The 20,108-nt window shown below is 38.5% G+C and overlaps 1 protein-coding gene across 10 annotated transcripts in view; it reads left to right on the top strand.

The window, feature by feature from the left end:
• CLASP2 (cytoplasmic linker associated protein 2) overlaps positions 1–20,108 on the top strand; it is a 129,858-nt gene that overhangs the window by 16,107 nt on the left and 93,643 nt on the right. For all 10 annotated transcript variants that reach the window (XM_063130115.1, XM_063130123.1, XM_063130141.1 and 7 more), the window contains exons 5-7: positions 80–155; positions 1,904–2,001; positions 13,921–13,991. In XM_063130115.1, coding sequence (XP_062986185.1) covers positions 80–155; positions 1,904–2,001; positions 13,921–13,991 — 245 coding nt within the window. The remainder of the gene's footprint in view (positions 1–79; positions 156–1,903; positions 2,002–13,920; positions 13,992–20,108) is intronic.

A 20,108-nucleotide genomic window follows, 5' to 3' on the forward strand; every position in this document is an offset into this window, starting at 1 on the left:
TAGAGCTGTCGTGTGGTAGTGTTTGCTGATACTTTGTGTAAAAGGGAAAGAATGACACTTGTTTTGATTTTTTTTCTAGCTATGGTGCACAATCATTAATTCTCAACAAACTGGTACCACACTTATGCATCTTGTCTGGAGACTCCAATAGCCAGGTAGGATTATAATTTAACAAAAAGCCATATATTCTGATTTTTGCACTGTCTGCATTATATTACTTGTCCTGTAAGTGAATTTGCCAGTGATTCTTACAGATTCAGAACAATGTGAATTTCCATAAGCTCAGACCAAGAGGTCGAATTTCCTCCCTTTTTCCTCCTAAAAATAAAGTAGAGAAAATAGATCTATATTCTATTACTTGTCACTGTGGTGGAACAGTGAGGCAACTTTCTCATGGAACTTTTGGTCTAGAAACTTCTTCAGATTGGTTTTATCCTAGGTAGTTTTATGGTTGTATGATCTAGATTACAGCACATGCAACTGGGCTGACTGAGGCAGGCTTCCTTGTCCCTTCCTCCCCTCAGGCAGCCTGTTCAGCCCCCTGAAAATGTTATACAGATGGTCATGGAAATTTGCTGAATGGAGTGAGCAATGGAAGGGAATCCCCAAAAATCAGGCAGGGGCAACCACCCTGAGTAGAACCCTTCTAATCACAGAAGGCAGAGCCTGGATCCAACCTTTAATGTATACTATATAAATATAACATATTTTCAATCAAGGATGATACAGGCATTGGTAAAGTACCTTCGAGCTAAGCCTGGCTTCTGCTACCACCAAGGACCTAAGACATTGGGGATGCAGTCAGATAACCAGTTATCCCAGTGTGCCCTATGCAAATGTCCTGTTATGCCCAGTGCCAAGGCCAGGCTTGCTTGTGTAATGCCTGTGTCCAAGGGCCTTGTAATGTTGGCTGAATTAAGTGGGAGGGGCAAAGAAAGGAGTGAAGAAAAAGCAAAAAATCTGTTGAAAAAGGGTGGTTGAGTTGGAGAGAGAGGAAGAGGGAGAGCTGGAAGTAAAGAAGGAGAAATCAACAACATTGGGAGAAGAAGAAAGCGACAGGCTGCAGTTTACTGAAGAGTGCACCTACTCAAGACAGACAAGCAAATAGGGATACACATCTGTGCTGGTCCAGTAAACCTGACACTGGTGCCTGAAAGAGAACTGTGGGTTGAATAAAAGAGTTGATTATAGTTGATTCATAGTTATGTTAATTGTTTTGTTCATGTTAATATTGCTTAAATCTTCTTAAAGTAAATTCTGTTAAATACATATTTAGTTGGTCTCAGGAGTGATTGTAATCTGCCTCTCCTCATCCTGGTTATAGAAACTTGCAGCAAGCAAGTTATTATACTTTATTCCTGCTGTAGTAGCTGTACTTCCAGTGAGGATGCAGGTTATAACTATGGATCAATAATTTTTAGTGCAGTACAGTCTGTCAGAGAAGGTTGACTTTCAGGAAATGGTCTGAATGGGATTTGGCATCTCTAAAACTTTTAAGTGTATATTCTTTCTGTTTTCCTTGTTTGGGGTGTTCAAAAAGATCTAGCAGTGATGCATTTGATTCATTAAAAATGTGCAGCCTTGTTTCAACCCTTTCTCTTACATTGACAACTGTTGCACAGTAGACATGTGATGTCCTGGTGCAAATAACTGGAAGATTAGGTGTTAAGCATTAGGTGTTGTTTGAAATTGATATTGTCTGTTTTTGTTTGTTTTATATGGTATTAAATTTTGTATATTTGTTTTTATTGTTCACTGTTTTTAATTTTTGTAAACCTCCCAGAGAGCTTCAGCTATGGGACGGTATATAAATGTAAATAATAATAATAATGCATAACATATTCATTGTCATACCTTTTAAGTGTTCTTTACAAGTTTTAATACTTGCATTGTATGCACACAGGTGAGAGATGCGGCAATATTGGCAATTGTGGAGATTTATAGACATGTAGGAGAGAAAGTAAGAATAGACCTTAACAAAAGAGGAATTCCCTCTGCAAGGTAAGTTTGGTAATTGTACTAATAACTATATGATTATATATGCATAAATATATCTAATCGGTTTATAAGATTTTGCACTTGTACATACAGTGCACATCGCAGCATGAAAGTATAACTCATTTTGCTTAAAACTGAATAAAAGAGAGTTGAGCAAACAAGACAAAACACCACTTGTTAGCAATCTAGCATTGTGTCTGGAAGACATTATTTATACCAAGAGTGGGCAATCCACAGGCTGCTTGCGTCTTTATGTGGTCTGAGAGCCCCACCCACTTGTCCCTGCAGCCCAGCCAATGAGCGTTTCTGGGATGGTGTTAGAACCTTTAGCCTTCCCTCCAAGTGATCCTGCTGCAGCTGGGATCATTGGGGAGTGGAACAGGCTGGTGTGTGTATGTGTTTGTGTATACACACACACACAAATACTTGTGCTCCCAACCCAGCATCACATGAAGGGCTCAGGCCAAAAATGATGGCCAGCCCTGCTTTATGCAAATAAACTAGAATTGTGCAGAATGCTAGTTTTGAGGTTGACCAATGTGGCAAAGTTGTCTGCCTTATAAAAGCTTGTTAGTTTTGATTGCCTAGTTAGAATGTGAGTTTTTCAGAAATTGCAAGAAAATGAGGAAAACTGATATTTCATTTAAAGAAGGGATGTTTCCTTAATGTTTCATAGAATCAAATGATCAGGCAGTGGGGCAAAAAATCAGTTGAATAGCCTACCTTAACCCTCATTTGTTTTGACAGTATCACTCTACAGTTAGGGTCCAGTGGGCCGCTTGTCCTAGCTGTATGTAGAGATGCAATTGATTTCAAAATGAACCCAGTTTAAGAGCAACAAACTAGATTTTATTCATATCTCATTCCCCAAAACTATTATATTTTGGACCCCAAAATGTTAAGACCCAGAAGAGAAAGCAAAACAGAAAGCAAAAATGCCCAGGTGAAATACTAAGCTCATGGTAAACAATGGTAAGAGTGCTATGTACCTCAAAAGCTTAATGGGGATCCCCCCATAAGAACATTATAAATGAAAAATCAATGTTACAAGTTTGTATTGTGAGAGTATTAACATCTTTCAAGATAACACCAATTAGGCACAAAATTAACCCCCAAGGATAAAAAGAATAAAACGTATGTATGAGGTCCAGCAGCCCCAAGTGTTAACCTCATCCCAACCTCATCCCGCATGAAATTTATGATACAAGCAAAATGTTGTTAGTTTTCCTACCTGTGTTTCAAAAAGTTGCTTTGGATAGAGTGGATTCTAGTTAGCTTAAAGGCATTTGTTGGTTTCACTGTTCTGTTCATTTCAATAGAGATAAATCAGACTGCTGATAGCTTAGTATTCTTTTTTAAAAAGAAAAGGTATTGGGGGATAAAATACCACAGGTCAACTGACCTCTATAATTTTTGAGGAATATGTGGAATATGAAGTGGTTCTGGTTCATTTTTTTAAAAAAAACTTTTTACAAATATTTTAAACAGTTGTTGTGAACCACAGCAATACCACTGGCTTTAGAGAGTTAAGCTAAGCAAAGCATTGATTATGAGTAATGTGGAGGCAGGTTATCACTGCAGTCTTATAAGCACAATTTCGAGCCAGACCTGGAATAACAATATTTTCAGTAATAGTGCAAATCTGCACGATTTTCCTCTTCACTTGCAACCCAGGATAGCACTGAGCAAGATGAATTATTTGAAATTGGTTAGTTCAAAAAGTTATGTCTATATCATGTTAAGAAAGGTGGCATCAAATTCAGTCTTGGTTTAAACTCCTATGGCAGGATGTACCAAATTTGTTCTTGGGAAACTTAAAATAGTATTTGGCTATGAGGCTTGATCTATTTTTGATACTGGCATGATGGTAAGACTACATACTCTAGGAGAAAGTTCTAAACAAAACAAAAGCTATTAATATGCTTTTTTGAATTTTCCTATGATGCTGCTTATTAGCATGAGAGCTGTATTCTATTAGTTGGCTTCTTTTTAAAAAACAACAACACATCTGGTGTCATCCTTAGAGCACTCCTCTCCCTTGGCAACCTGAGTAATGTGAATAACTTTTAATTGTTTACTTTCACCTATGTCTTTCCTGAATTGGACTACATACATATTTTTGTTCACATATTAATCTTCACATGAAAATTTCTAGCCTAAGTAGTTGTGCAGTTCACATAATATTATCTTCACTAAAACAATGCTTTACTATGTTGACAGTTAAAAATACATATTTTAATTTTAGGAAATGAAGAGAGAAATAAGTCATATACTGGTCTATATCAAATTTAGCTCATGGCCTTTGCTAGACCAGCCTGTATCCAGGGGTGATACCCGGGATTGTCCCTCTGCGTCCAGATGATGCACAGGGGATCCCGAGCTCAGGCAGGGATCAACCCTCCCTGGCCCAGGAATATAGGCCTACCCTTTGGCCCCGCTTTTTCCCGCGGTCTTGGGCTGAGACTGCGAGCATGTGGCCCGTTTCCGTGGCTTTTCCCGGCTCCGTGCGATTAGTCGCACCCATCAGGGCTAGGGCAGGGGGAGCGGGGAAATCATTTAAAAAAAAAAAAACCCACTTACCTTGCCGCTTGTCCTCTTGTGCGCAACCGGCGCGTTAAAAGTTTTTTTAAAATGGCGGGCGCGACGGCTCTCTTCTTGAGCTCGTCGTGCCTCATGTGTAAATGAGGGTGAGATCTTGCATTATTCATAATACAAGGTCTCCCCTCTTCTCCATGGATTTTCATTTAGGTCTAGCAAAGGCCCATGTCCCAGCAATAAAGGGTCAGGGATTATTCTACAAAAAATCAAGTGATTCTAAGATGATTTGGAGGGGATAATTCACACAGGCATAATAATGATAATAATTAAAATAATACATGTATTCTCAGAGCCACACAGAGAAGCATCCAAAGTGCTGGTAAGCGTGGCCAGCAAGTTCTGAGAATTCAAAAATTGTATCTCTTTATGTGAGCACCACCAATCCCTCTCCATGCCTCTGAGAAATCAACCACAGGCATGGATTAAGCAAGGTCTGAGTGGGGCCCTCACCCTCTCAACATCTACAGAGCATTCCAGAAAGGAAAAAAAAATGCTTGAGCAACCACAAGAAATGGGAGGAAAGCCAGAAAGCAGATCAAGGCTGCATCTTTATACACCCTTACTTGGGAGTAAGTCCCACAGAAGTCAATGTCTACACTTCTGAGTAGACATGTATAGGCTCGCACTGTAAGATGGCTTCCTCCTTCTAAGGAAAAAAATATATCAATGTTTGTTGTTTTAAAACAGATGATGCTCCTGCTCTTTGACCCTCCCATGTTCTGGCTGCGCTGCACAGCAATGTAGTTCGTTATTGGAACGATGATTTGCTCAGGGCATACCGTTCCTTGCCAAATGACAAAATGATCCTGCTGATTAGGACTGCCTCAGTCTTGCGCCAAGCCTCTATACTACTGTATTAAGCATCAATATGGCACTGTTTGGAGGATTATTCCCCCGGCACCCTTTCAGCCTGAGGCTTTATTCCCCATGCTGCACCTGTGCTGGGCAAATTACTGGAAACAACTCAGTATGTGCGCTGGGTGCACATGCTCAGTATTAGCCCTGGAATCCTTGGAGCTTTCAGGGGAGGGCAGGACCCTGGAATCAGGCAAGGAAATGCAGTGGCTGGAACTGGCTAACTGTGCTTGCCTTAAAAAAAAAAAGAGGTTGGTGAGTGGTGGTTGAAGGTGGATGGACAGAGGCAGAAAGAAGAGGAGAGGGAAGGAGGAGTCTGGGGCCTTAGCTAGACCTAAGGTTTATCCCGGGATCATCCCTGTTCATGTAAATGACACACAGGATATCCCTGGAGCAGGCAGGATGACTCCGGGATAAACCTTATGTCTAGCTAAGGCCTGGGATTCATTGCAGGAGATTGCTGCCCTTCCTGCATCCTGTATTAGCTGGAGAACTGGTAGTTTATCTGAAATGAACACTGCTCTTTGTTGAGGTCTTAATTTTACTTTCCTTCATTCTCTGGGCAGAAGTTTGTAAGTATTGATACTTAGGTTACAATCTCATACCCGCTTACCTGGGAATAAGCTCTATTGATTTCAATGGATCTTTCTTATAAATAGTTATGTATAGGATTGCACTGTTTACATTTGGCTGACTGATTGGGTTGGTTGTGAGAGCTACAGCTGCATCTCTTTCACTGTGTATTAGCAGCTATAGGCACTCTTTGTATAATTATAGCATGTTACTCTGTAGCTGGTGAGCTTTTACTCTTAGAGCAAAAATGTTTGTTTATCTACAGAACTGATAAAAATACTTTAAAATGATATAAAATACCTCTATTTTCACATTTCTGTTGCCCTTTTGGACAACCACAGTTGCTTGATATGATTGAAGTTTCAGGATTCGAGTGAGATTTTATTAAGAATTCTGAGCTACTTCTTAGTGAACACATATACTTGTTTGTCCTGAAATCTAATGCACCTTGGATGGTCCTTGAAGAGTCAAATTTCTGAAAAATTAGTTCAACAAGGTTTCTAATTGATTGTGTTTTATAGTTACCCGGGCTTGACTATGCCCTTCTTCCAGAAGCACTTATGTGACCATCCCCAAATACTCATTCATAAGACTATAAGTGGTCAGTGACCACATTAGCAAATGGTTGGACTTAGCATTGTTTATGTATTAAGGAATCTAACCTCTGGAAACCAATGGAAGCAAGAGATGTAGCAACTTTTTAAAAACTTTCCCCCCTTTTCAGCCGTAGTAGGTAAATTATATTTAGCCCATAAACCAGAAAATGACAAAAATTTGGCGTCTGGGCCTATTAATTAATCCAAAGTAAAAATCATCTTATCCATCCATGTCCTCCACAAGAACACTTTCTTTCCAATTCTTAAATCTGGATTTACCCATAAAGTCAATTTGGCATGAGAGAATGGCTCAAACTGTAATTGATGTGATGCTATATGCCATAGCAGCCAAAATTGTAAGAGGGTTGGGTTTTTTATTCTAAAAAGTTTTTATTCTAAACGTAAGCCTCTGAACTTGGAGGCCTATTGTCATCCTATGCAAGGTGGGAGATGTGATGGAGGCAATCTTTGCCCCCCGCCCTGCATTTCTGCTTAACAGGCTGGAGGGTTTCAGGATAGTTTGTGTCCTGGCCTCTCTGATCTCCTCCCCACCCACTGAAATGCCCTCTATTCTCCCTCTCTGAGATCGCGTTGCCGACTATGGAGCTGTTGCTTACACATGCATGCAAATTGCCCTGTCCCTCACATTCTGGATATTTTAAGTCATATTTTCTTCAACATCAAAATGCCCCAACAACACTTTCATTCCTTTGTGTTGCTATTGTTTGCACTGGATAAGGTAGTGGCTTGCTCTATTTTTATTTCTATTTTTATCTGGGACATTTCTCAAGTTTTTATTCAGAGTAGAATATTATAGCAGATGTCGTACTAAGAAGGAAATGTTTTACAGTGCTGTTTGTTGTAAGATGTTGAAAAACAGAAAATGGAAATAAAGAATTACACTCCTTAATGTAGGACACTCAGCTTGCTCCTTAGAGAAGATAGTTCAGAAGCCTACTTTGACTTGTTTGCAAGGCAGTTTGTGGATAAAAGCACTCAGATTCCTTTAGACTTGGACTCCAATTTATCTGTAGTATATTGTTGCAACCAGGAAGACGAGATGTAGATGTGTAGGCCATGGTGGAAAAAAGCCAGAATTTTTTTTAACTCTTGTCCTATGAGACCTGAAATAGAAAACCTGGAAATTTGAAGAAATTGAAAAACTATTTATACTTTTTCATTTCAAAACAATGAATAAAATGTTATTTAAACAATTTTGCATTCCTAGGCAAAATCCTATGCATGTTTAGACAGACAAAAGGTTCTACAACTCCCAGCATTTCACAGGCAGCCATGGTAGCGTGGGGACCTCTGGGAGTTGTAGGACTTTTTTCAGTCCAAACATGCATAGGATTTCACCCTAAGTCTGACTGATACAAGTGGAATTATCGCCATTTTTATGATGTTGCAGGTTTTGTAGATCGTTATGCAAGATGCCCAAATTCTTTGTTTCAGTAGCAAACAGAGAAGGATTCTGCTCCCACACAGTGCTTGGATCTTAATGGGTGTTTTATTCCTACTTAAATACTTAGAAATCCTTCATTCCTATTTTAAATTATAGTAGTAAACTACCATATATGCTGCTTCAGCTATTGCTTGATCATAAATAGTGCCTGCATCAGTCCAGTCTACTGCAGCCTCCAGTTTCCCCACTATGGCTAGCCAGATGCTTCTGGAAAGCCCACAAGTAGGATAGGAAGGCATAAGCTCTCTCCAGTTTATTCCCTAGCAGTTGGTATTCAGAGGTATTGCGCCTCTGATCCTGGAGATAGTATACACAATTTGACTAATAGCCATTGATAGCTTTATTCTTTTGAACTCATCTAAGTTGGCGGTCATTGCTGCAACTTGTGGTAGTGAATTCCATAGTCTATACTGTGTGTGAAAAAGTACTTCCTGCTTTATTTCCTTAGTTTCATTGGATGCTCCCAGCTTCATAGAATCATAGAATAGTAGAGTTGGAAGGAGCCTGTAAGGCCATCAAGTCCAACTCCCTGCTCAATGCAGGAATTATGGTAGAGGGAGAAAAAACTCTTTCCACACCATGAATAGTTTCATATACCTCTATCATTGTTACTATTTACTTGCCTTTATTCTAAACTAATGAGCCCCAAACATTGTAAGTGTTCCTCATTGGGAATTGCTCCACCCTTGTAAATTTTGGTTGCACTTTTCTGCACCTTTCCTGGCTCTACAATATCCTTTTTGAAATGCAATGACCAAAACTATACACAATAATCCAGATGTGGTCACACCATAGATTTATATAAAGGCATGATGATATTGGCAGTCTTAATTTTGTATCCCTTTCCTGATGATCACCAACAGAATTAGTCTTTTTCACACTTGCTACACACTGGGTTAATGTTTCCATTGAACTATTCACCACAACCCTAAGATTCCCTTCTTGGTGACTCAGCACCAGTGTATATACAAAGTTAGGATTTTTTGCACTAGTGTGCATTGCTTGACACTAAATTTGTATTTTCATTTCCCATTTCCCCAGTTTGGCAGGATCCACTCATTCTTAGGCCTTTTTATTTTTACTACCCGGAATTTGGTATTGCCAATAAATGGCTATTTTATAGCTTTCTTCTAATTAGATCATTCGAGTCTAGGTCACTTGGAAGATGGTCATGAAATACTTGAATATAAATAGTTTAATCTAAACACTTTGAGACTTGTATGAGAAACGTCATTACTCGATCAGTTTCTATGAAAGAAAAGTGCTAAGCAATGAGTTGCAGAGTCATTTAAAAGTTTTTTCTCATTATTACAAGTTGGTAAACAGATTGCATTCATTTAAATCAGGAAGAGAAACCCCTTTTTGTCCAGGAGCCAGATTGTATCCCCAGCCCCACCCCAGACCAATCAAGTAGGTAGTATGATGTCACCCTGCCCCCTGAAACCTTGAACCTCCCCCTTATGTCATCCAGCTCCACCCATTTTACTTTTCTCCATGCAGAGGGAAGCATGGAGTTCTGTGTGTGTGTGTCTCTGCTCAGAGAAAGGAACTCTGGAGGAGGGGTTCTTTCAAGCACTGACCGTTTCTGTGTGCCACTGGTCCATCTCCCCTAGTTTTAATTGTGTGTAGGCCATTCTCATAGCATAGTAGGATTTCTAAAGGGAGACTTTTCTTTTTCCTAAAGCTTTTAAAACTTGATGTTGTGCAGACTTCTACTGTTACTTTCTACTGTTAGTTTTACCCTACCCTGTGCCTGCTTACCCTACCCTGTACCTGTTTGCATTCTCTTCCCCTCCTTATTGTTTTACTATGATTTTATTAGATTGTAAGCCTATGCGGCAGGGTCTTGCTATTTACTGTTTTACTCTGTACAGCACCATGTACATTGATGGTGCTATATAAATAAATAATAATAATAATAATAATGTGTGTACAATCTCTAGATCTTAAATAAACTAAAATATTTAAACAGTTAATTGTCAGATTTTTTTAAAAAAAATGTGGATGCCATTATTATATATTATGTTAGGTATCTACCTTACTTTAGCTAGTTGTGGGAATTCTATCCTCCAGTATCAATGCATTCTTTATATAGTTGGCTTGAATGAAGTTTTCTAAGTTTGTAGTTACCCTAGTCATTGTCTTGCAAATTATGCTATGGCTTTTAACTTCTGTGTGGTCCCCTTTCAGTTTCATACATTAGTCCAATCAACTTTTTAAATGTAGATTTATATTTAACTCAGTTTCAGAAATGCCAGATTTAATACTGGAAATTTGCTCAGGCTATCTACCTGTTCTTAGAAAGGTGTTGTTGTTTTTACCTAAAAAGATACTTTGCTGTAGGAAGCATTAGAATACTTTAATAAATAAACAAGAAATGAACTTGTAAATTGGTTGCCCTGCCACTGAAAACTGACTATCATTGTAAGAAATTATTTAAGATAGTAGATACTGAACAGAGTTAGTATGCTTTACAAAGCTAGGCATCTAATTGAAACAGCCTTCTTGCCATATTTGCACTCAGTATAGTAAATAGTAATACCCTGTTCCTTGAAAAGTGCTATAGCCAGTGATATCCACCCAAACTTGGATATATACCTGGTAAATAAATGGCATCTAGTCATTTGGCTATGATTGGCTGGCTTTACTCTACATTAATCTAAAACTAAACAAATTACAGTAATCAAGCAGTCAGCACTTGATTATTTTTTTGTGATGCTACTGAAGCTGATTTGACGCTACACAAGAAGGGTGTCTGTGAATAAAACTCTGAAAGGGATTTTTTGATGGCATCTGCTGCTGTTCAAAATAATAGATATGCAAGTGTGCATATTAGCTGACTATTTGCTTTTTCTTACTTATTTCTAAAAAGGAAATACAGCCATTTCAAAATTGCTGCACTGAATTGAATCTGAATTGGTGGGATGAGATGGTGAAATATCCGTTTGGGCTTGTAGTATAACATTTATAGGGATCAAAATCTTATACGTTTCGGCCAACTGTCCACTGTGTTGTTTTTTCTTACACAGTGATCTTGATACCACCAGGCATGTTTCCTAGAAACACTTTTTTTGTTCATGGTTGGTGAACTAGATGAGAAATTGCTACAGCAGTGACAGGTTTACAGTTGGTATAATAAGAGTTTGGATTGTTTGAGAGGAATTTTATTTCAAAATACTGCATTGGAGTTCAGGACTTTCTCAAGACTGGTGTACGCCTTGAACAGAACAGAAATTCTTACGTTGTAATTGGAAACATCTAAATCAAGGAGACAAGCCTTGAGTCATCCCAAATGGAATAATAGCAAAGATGTATGGTTCAATTGGAAGTGCTCTTGGTCATGGGCCCTGGGACAGCCACATCAAAGGGAAAGGGGAGAACAGGATTCCGAGCAACTAGAAACATTCAAAAGAGCTAGCACTTAGCCTCTGAGGGTACTGTCTCATCAGCTTCAAAACTTGAATTCATGCTTCAGAGGCCACATAGATTAGGAACGCAAGCACCCCTTGGTGTCATCAGTTTCAACTAAGTAGGATCACACAAAAAGGAACACACTTACTCTACTACTGCTGTCACTTACGTCAGCCCCAAGCCTGGCACCCCATCATTGGACTGGAGACAGGTACTGAAATTGTTAAGCTGCCATGTTAGGCTGAAGGCACCACTGAATTCAGCAAACATCAAAACAGCATAATGGACTAAAATGAATGACAGCAATAGAAATGTCCCACTCTGTACAAGGTGCTTGTAAATTTTGCTGAGGTGATATGATTGGTACTGTGAGATCTTAGCACCTGGGATAAAGATGAGGGGAAAACATACCTGATAAAAAGGTCAAGAAGTACATCATATATGCCTTGTTTTGAAAAGATGCTGATACAAAAGAGTTGCATGACAATAGTAAGATGATGGCAAACTTCAGGGACACTGGCCACATTTTCCCAGGAAGATTTTGGCCATGTATGAAGGGTGGGGAGTTCTACTGTTCACTTCTGGGCCCAATTCTCTTAGATGAGGTCTTCGTCCCTTAGGTGAGAACATTGAGCTCGTTCAGATAGCCTTTAGCTTATCTGCTCATGTTCTTGAACCTTTGCAGGTGCATGGTCACCTTTACTTGGGACTGTTGGGTGCTCTCCATTATTCACTTAGGCTATGTGATAGATTTCAACAAAACGTTTCAGTCAAATATTTTCCATCTCTCCCGTTGCCATATAGAAGAGATGGACTCCCTTCTCTCCAAGAGGGTATCACAATCCAAACATCAACAGGGATACTGCACTCCTTTCATGGTTGCAAACATAAAACAAAATGGGCACTTCTGGATCTGTCTTTGACCTCTGTGAGATCTAACTCTCAACCTAAAGTAATACAATGTTCTTGGAGTTGCTCTGTGCATACACAGAATCCTCATGTATGACTGCATTGATGACCACTCAGAGAACTGGGGTAACAAGGAGATAACCTGTCTTTATGTAGGAACACAAGGTGCCCTTGAGAAGCGCAGGCTGCAAGAATGGAAAAGGTCACCCACACAAACACATTGCCACTAGTAGAGCTCTGATCTTTAGGTTTATTGAAGAACAGTAAAGCTATTGGTGGACATGGTCCCAACTTGTGCACTATAATGATTTTTGTAAAGAGTTTTCACAACTGTTCTACTGAGACTGAACTAGTCTAAGTGGTAAAAAAAACGGTCTCCTTTAAAAATCTGTGTTCCCCCCTCCCTTGGTGAGGAATTTTCAAGAAGTAATTACTTTGAACACTTACCAGTCGCATGCAGATTGCTCCTGCTGTTATGTTTGAAGTTAATCATTGCTTTGAGAAATTGAACTTGAATTCAAGGTTGCAAGAAAAGTGAGCACCAGAGTTGCAGAGTTTTTGACTATTTCCAGTAGTATACAGGATCATATGTGCAGTGTCTTTTGAAAAGGAAAATGACACAAATCAGTTTGCTGTGAAGAACTATACTTTTAACAAATTTGGCAGTTTCAGACAGCATATCATGGTACTAGAACATGCTTTTCCACTTAATTAAGAATATAAAGTGGGTATAACTTGCCCCACATTCTGCTTTCTATGGGCATCTAAAAACTCCTTTGCCCAGTTGGAAATTTAAACACAATATTATAATAGTTACAGAGAATATGTTACTTTGAAACTTGGGCTATGGATCTTAAATAATAGGGTAACAGGTTATGAGCTACGTAAAAAGAATTAACAAATCTAACATCTGGAGGATTAGAAAGCTCCAGGAACAGCAAGCACCAGGAAGCCAGCCAACATTAGTTGCTGAAATTAGGACACAGCGACTGAAATGGCTTGGGCATATAAAAGAATGAGGCAAGCTGAAAGGAAAAAGAGTACTGGAGAAAACCAAAGGGACAACATCCTAAAGGGAAACCAAGAAGTATATGGGTGAACTCATGATAGATATGAGTATGTTTTTTGTGGATAATTGTGAAGGCAGATTGCATTAGTTTAGTAGGGAGAATGTGATCTGACTGCTTTGTGTATCTGACACATTTAACTTGCATTCAAGTAAGAATGTATTAAACCAAATCATCTGCATTTCAGTGTATTATTCTGTTTCTGCTGTACTTTAAAAACACACTAGCCTATAGATCAGCCCAATCTTGAAAGTCATGTTTTAGCTTCATTCTTTGTATTTTTGACATTGTGGGTATTTCTAGAAATTGGTGCTTGCATAGTTATTGGGAAGCCTTCAAAATCATGGGGAGTCCCTTAAATTGTAATTTAAAATAATAATTTTGGATTGTGGGGGGAAGGAGTGAGGTTTTAAAGTATGTACTGATATATATTGGTGTGTTTTTTCAGGTTACAAACAATATTTATGAAATTTGATGAAGTGAAAAACTGTGGAAATATGATTTCAAGCAACATCAGTGGTGAGTATCCAGCACTGTATGTGATTTGAGTGTTGAATGATTAAGATGCCGAACGTGTTGTGAGATTTTAATGTGTCTAAAACCAAGTTTTGGCTGTCTTCTACTTTGTAGCAATTGATCTCTCAAAATGCAAATATTAATGTAGTTGTAAAAATGTATGACATTGAATGTGAGTGTTTGCGTCTTAGAATCTTCCTTGCTGGCCTCATTGCAGCTTTGATCAGATTTTGCCACAGCTTCAGTTTCATATACAAGTCATAATTTGCTAGGTCAGTATGGATAGCAAGTGTGATCTAGGAGATTTGGGTTCAGGAAACTTAGAGATCTGGGTTCAGGCCAGTAGGAAAAAGAATAATCTATCCCTTTCGGTTCTCAGTTTCTAGCACCTTTTGAGAGTAGGGTTACTTTTTTGTCCGTATTAGTATCTTTTTATATTGTAATTTATATTAATTTTATATATGGTTCTATTGGTCTAGGAATATCTGAGACACCTTTTCCTAATAGTTAATTGTAAGTTACTTTGTGTAAATTTGTTGTGTTAACACAAATTTAATTCTGGCATGTTTCATCTTGAGTTCTGAGACGATTTTTCATTTGCTTTCATTATTTTATTTTGTATGAGATATATCAATACTGCTTATTACTCCTGTTGCCTGTAGTATTTTTCTAAGATAGAAATTTTATTTATTTATTGAATTTATCCGGCGTATGTATTTTGTCATTAAAATATGGGAGCATTTTCTAACAGTTCCTGACACTTTGTTTGCCCTTTTTGGTTGCATTTTCATGATTTGTTAAATCATTGCCTCTAAGAACCAGTTCTTAATTGTATAAAAGCAGATCTCTATTGCAAATATCTGTTCACATGAGATTCAGTGATGCCTTTTGTGAGCATTCCTGGCAAACCCCACTGATAAAAACTCCCCCTTTCTTTTCCATGAGCAGATTGTGCTGCCATTACACTGTTCATGTATGTCAACCATTCACATGAACTGATATTTGTATATATAATGCAAGAGGCATGTCATATTTGTGCATATAAGGCAGCTGCTGTGCACTGCCTTGAATGGGTGTTTAGCAAATAAGGCAGCATATAAATGTTAATAATAAATAAGACAAAGTGCTACATATAACCTTTATTTCTGACTCCCAAGTTGTCTTCAGTCTGTAGATAACATGCTAGTGTTGTGTTCCTGCTGTGGGTCAACAATGCCCTTACAATGTGGGAAAGCTCAGTTACTGTTGTGGTTTCTTTCTTTTTTAAAAAAATGTCAATAACCATAAAGCAAATGCAAAATGGCATTACTGTTGCAAGTCTGTGCAGGTATCTAACCCATAAGTTCCTTCAGTTTCAAGACCTATGATGCTTCTGTTGTGGCTTTCTACTACTTCCCAAGTCTTCAGGCTATCAGCTGTGTCCCATTTTTAACCTCATCAAAATTTATGTGGTATTCTTCCTAACAAGAGGTGTGTTAAGCTTCTCCTATTTATCAGCAAATGAACAACCATTTCCATGGAAACGAACATTGCAGACAGCAGCAGAGCTTGTAGAATTCCTATTCTTGGAGGCTGCTCTGTTCCTTATACAGGATTTAAAAGGATTCCTACATGATATTTTAAATGTTAGGGAAGGAGATTATGATTACAAATTGTTAAAACCATCAGTGTTTCCTCCTCTTCACGGTGAAACAACATCAGGATGATCTAAAAGCTTTTCCAGTCATCCATAGGCAACAGCTTGTCTGCTCTCATAATGCTCATTTTATAAACATGTGGGAGAGAGCATATGAAACTTTTGTTTTCATAGACTTTGAACATAATATGTAAAAGGAGGGTTTGGGATTATATTGCTCCAAACAAATGGCACTAAACTATGTGTGCCTACATCACAGATACCTGTCACTTCTTTTTTTGCTCTGTTTCTTTGTTCCACTATTGAAATATCTGGGGTACTGGCAGCTTGTAAATTATGTCCCATTATTACAGCCATTGCACTAGAAAGAATATGCATAAATACTAATTTCCAAATAGAAATCAGGAGACCAAAACTATTGTTTGGGTGAAAAATGTCACTGCTTCTAGACATTGCTTTTAGCTATTAATGCATGAACTGGCATGTTGTACCTTATTACACAATATTAGACAATTGCGCTTGACTGCTTAAAGCATTACAAATAAACAAATAATATTCACTGGACTTTTTAAAGAGATCAATCAGCCAGCATTTTTCACTAATATATATTTGTATTTTGCTAGCTTAAACCCTTTTGTTAGTTGTTTTTGTCTTCTTCCTCTCATCCATTTTCAGGATCTTGGATTGCTCTGGCATTAATGGATTTATGCTATGTGTATTTGCGTATAACATATTAGTCCATGCATATTCTATGTGATGAGATTTATTTATTTATTTCATTTCTATACCACCTAATAGCTGAAGCTCTCTGGGTGGTTCACCACAATTAAAATTGTAAAATACAACAGGATAACATACAATATAAAAGTTTAGAAGTTTAAAACTACAGTATAAAATAAAATACAGCTACCTCTCTCATTCTGTTAACTCTTGAAACTATTAGCATGCAAAAGCAGTTCTTCCAAGGCCTGATACAGAGTTTCACACCCAGAGATTTGCGAAGAAATAGATTTAGGAAAAGAAATGTCTTTCAGAACAAAAAAAAATCTAAAAACTCAGACTTGTCAACACTATGATATTAGCCCTTGACTTCAGGCACTAATGAATAGCAGCAGTAGCCATGGGAACCGGAGACTGGGTTAGGCTGGGAGGATGGGGTCTACATTATCCACTGCATCATGAGTGAGAGGGAAGGAAGGGGAGTGAATGAGAGTGGAAGAGGAGGAGTTGTGGTTTTGCTTGTCTCAGAATACAGTAGTATGTGTGCTTTCCCCCTTACCTATATCTTTGGGAACATAAAGACATTTCCTTTGCCCATCCACTCTTTCTGGTGTACCTCATCCCACCAACTGGGGAGATGAAATGGTTATGCACTAAGACACTGAAGCCATTTTGAGGAGAGGTAGGAGAGATAGAATAACTGGTATTTCTAGACAGGCAGGGGTGGGGATAGGGGATTGTGTAGAGTGGTTTCTTCATCCCTTTGTGTTTCCAACACTGGGTGATAATTAAACTTGTTGGTTATTACATTTTTATTCCAACCTTCCTCCAAGGTGTTCAGGGGGTAGATTTGGCTGAGATAGTGTTTGGGTTCACACAACACGCCAACCCATGATGGTTTCTTTTCTGGAACAACCCATGATGCATTAGTGTGTTGTCTGTGGGAAGTTCCTGCCCCCCACAGTGGGTTATTTCTCCCAAATAAACCACCCTGAGATCTGCAGTAAGCATTATGTTATTTACAGTGGGTTGGTGTGTAGTCTGTCACCCAGCATGGGTAACAGAGATTGCCTACAGAGCTGCTCAGCAAGAGCTGCCAAAAACACTGCCACCGCTCTGCTCTCGTCAGGTGATCTCTATCCCCTCCACAATGGAAGCTGGGATACTTACTAACTGGGTGGGAGAACTAGAGGAGGAGGAGGAGGAGGAGGGGCAGGGTGAGTGAAAGAAATTACTCTGTGTAGCTTGTTTGCCTGATTGTCTTATGGGAGCACAGAAAGTTGTTTGCAGAACCACTTACCCAGTGTAGCTTGCCATCCACCATGGGTTAGTGTGATGTGTGAACCCAGCCAGTGACTGCCCCAAGATCACCCAATCCACTTCATTGTTGTAGAGGGATTAGAACCTGAATCTCACTGGCCCTGATCCTTGTCTGGCACTCTTAACTACTGTGTCACAATAATACGACCCTCTGTCTTGCACCTCTCACTGGAAATTCCAGCAATCTCTACTTTAAGAGGTTGGGAAGGGGAGCAGGACATATTTCTGTGTATGAATGAAAAGATTATGTCAAGTTTTTTTTAAAAAAAACACCAGTGAAATTTTTTGTATCAGCTTTCATTTGTTGTGAAGAGAGCTTTTAAAAATAGATCATGTTTTAAATGGTTTGCCAATGCAATGCTTTCAATTTTTTCAAAGGAACACTTCCTAATATTATGTCTGTATTCCATTCTATACCTTGTTTGATTGCTTTATAAATTTTAAAAAGATCTGTGGGAACTACTTGCCTTGACTTTTTTGTGTTACCAAAAAATGAAGCTATTGTTAGAGGAACACAGCAGACTTGCCTCGGATATGTGGTTGGTTCAGTTTTATATCACTGTCTTTACCAGAAGCAATCTTTGTTAAGCGGCACATATTTCTTTGAACAGAAAAGCCTTTGACAGTCTGCCTTTGACGTGATTTGTTTACAGCAACCAGTGATGGTTTTGTACAATGAGAGATTGTACAATGAGAGATTGCTCCCCCCCAAAGGCCAAACAGAAATATGACACATCTTCTGTTTGTAGATATGTAAATCAGATAATGGTTGGATCACGTGACCACTCCTGATTACACATGAATCCTTAGGGGGGATGTAAGAAAAAAGTGATTACTGAACACATGCCTTGTGTTTTGATGACTGCATTAAAAGTCTCTATGGAATAACGTTCATTGGCTGGGAGCAGTTCTTTAAAGAAAAAAGCGCAAAGCTACTGGAGAGCTTGGGAAGGTGGTGGAGGGGGGCGGGAAGCTTACTGTGCATCGTTTGGTTTAAGCAGGAATGAGGTTGCTTATAGTGGAAGGAAGGAGTTTCCTGTAAGAAGCAGGACTTCTATTTTGAAGTGGTGTAGCAGCTGTTGCTTATTGCAGTATAGAACTGCAGATCTGACTGGGTCACACAGTGCTCTGTCTGCCTTCACGCTGCACTGGATTGAGAGTGGCGCAGGCAGATATAGTCACTCGGATTGAAGTTGGGTCATTTGAGAAATCACCTAGTGGTGTTTCAACTGTGTAATGGCTGTTGGAGATGGTAAGTGCGATTTTTATTATTGTTATACTGGCTTGGTTTTTGTGCACTTGAATGTTGAAACAACCTTGCCATGTTAGACATGTCAAAACACTGGTTTTATGTTGTGCTATGGCTTTTTTTTTTAGGGCTTAAGAAAATTAAATTGGGTTTAAGCAACAGTTAAAGCAGTGCACATCTAAAATAGCACTGTGTATTTCAACCCTGTGTTTTGTGGTTTTGTGTGGTGATAAGGAGAACATGTCAGATCATCTTTGTGCAAGGAGGGAGAAAGTATCTGCACTGAGAAGGTATTTGGAAGTAAACACAGTGTGGCTGTTGGTTAAAGAAAGGTTTAATTATACTAAAAATGTATGTGATGAAAGTCTTGAATGAAGTCAGGTGGATATATTGTTTGGATGTTATATGCTAGGTTGCCATTGTTATCTGCCCACAGGATTCCAGCGATATAAAGGTTAAGACATTTTAATTTTGGAACTGAAGGTATACGTTGTCTTCTTTCATTGTGGCAGTGGAACTTAAATCAAGTTAGGGGTTTTGTGCATGTCTCTGGTCATTTTATGATTTGTACAAATGCCTCTGGCTAAAGAAAGAGGAGTTTGACCTTTATAAAAATTAATATATATATATTCTTAATATGTGGATATTATGTTTGTTTTTGAGTTTGTATTTAGTGGCTGAGATGATTTATTCAAGGTATGATTTTTCAGGAAAGAAATCACCTCAAGGTTAAAATGCCAAATAGGTAATTACTTATAATATTGCCTGTACTTATCTATGTGTGAAATGAGGCATTCTTACAGTGTAGATTCTCAAGATGTTTATGTTCTGATCTGTTGGAAATTAGGCAATAGCTTAGGTTGAGTATTTTGTAGTCCTTAAAATGATTGCGTAATCTATAGCATTGATACATTTCTACAGCTGTGTAGCTAGTCAAACTTTAAACAGTTGTTTGACTGAGAGCTTATAAATATCACTTTCTTCATAAATTAATGCATGTTCATAAGTATAAATTATTTAAACATAAAATGCTGCTTTTAGATTTGTTTTCTTTTGGGTGACCCCAAAACTTCCATCTTTCTAACCACTTAGATTGGTCATGAACTTGTCAGTGCTCAGTGACTATAATAATTGTTACACTGACAATTACCGCTATTACCATAGTCCCGTGCCTATTTCTACACATGGAAAGGGT

Source organism: Elgaria multicarinata, chromosome 1 (assembly GCF_023053635.1).
Source record: "Elgaria multicarinata webbii isolate HBS135686 ecotype San Diego chromosome 1, rElgMul1.1.pri, whole genome shotgun sequence".
In the NCBI taxonomy this organism is placed as follows: Eukaryota; Metazoa; Chordata; class Lepidosauria; order Squamata; family Anguidae; genus Elgaria; species Elgaria multicarinata.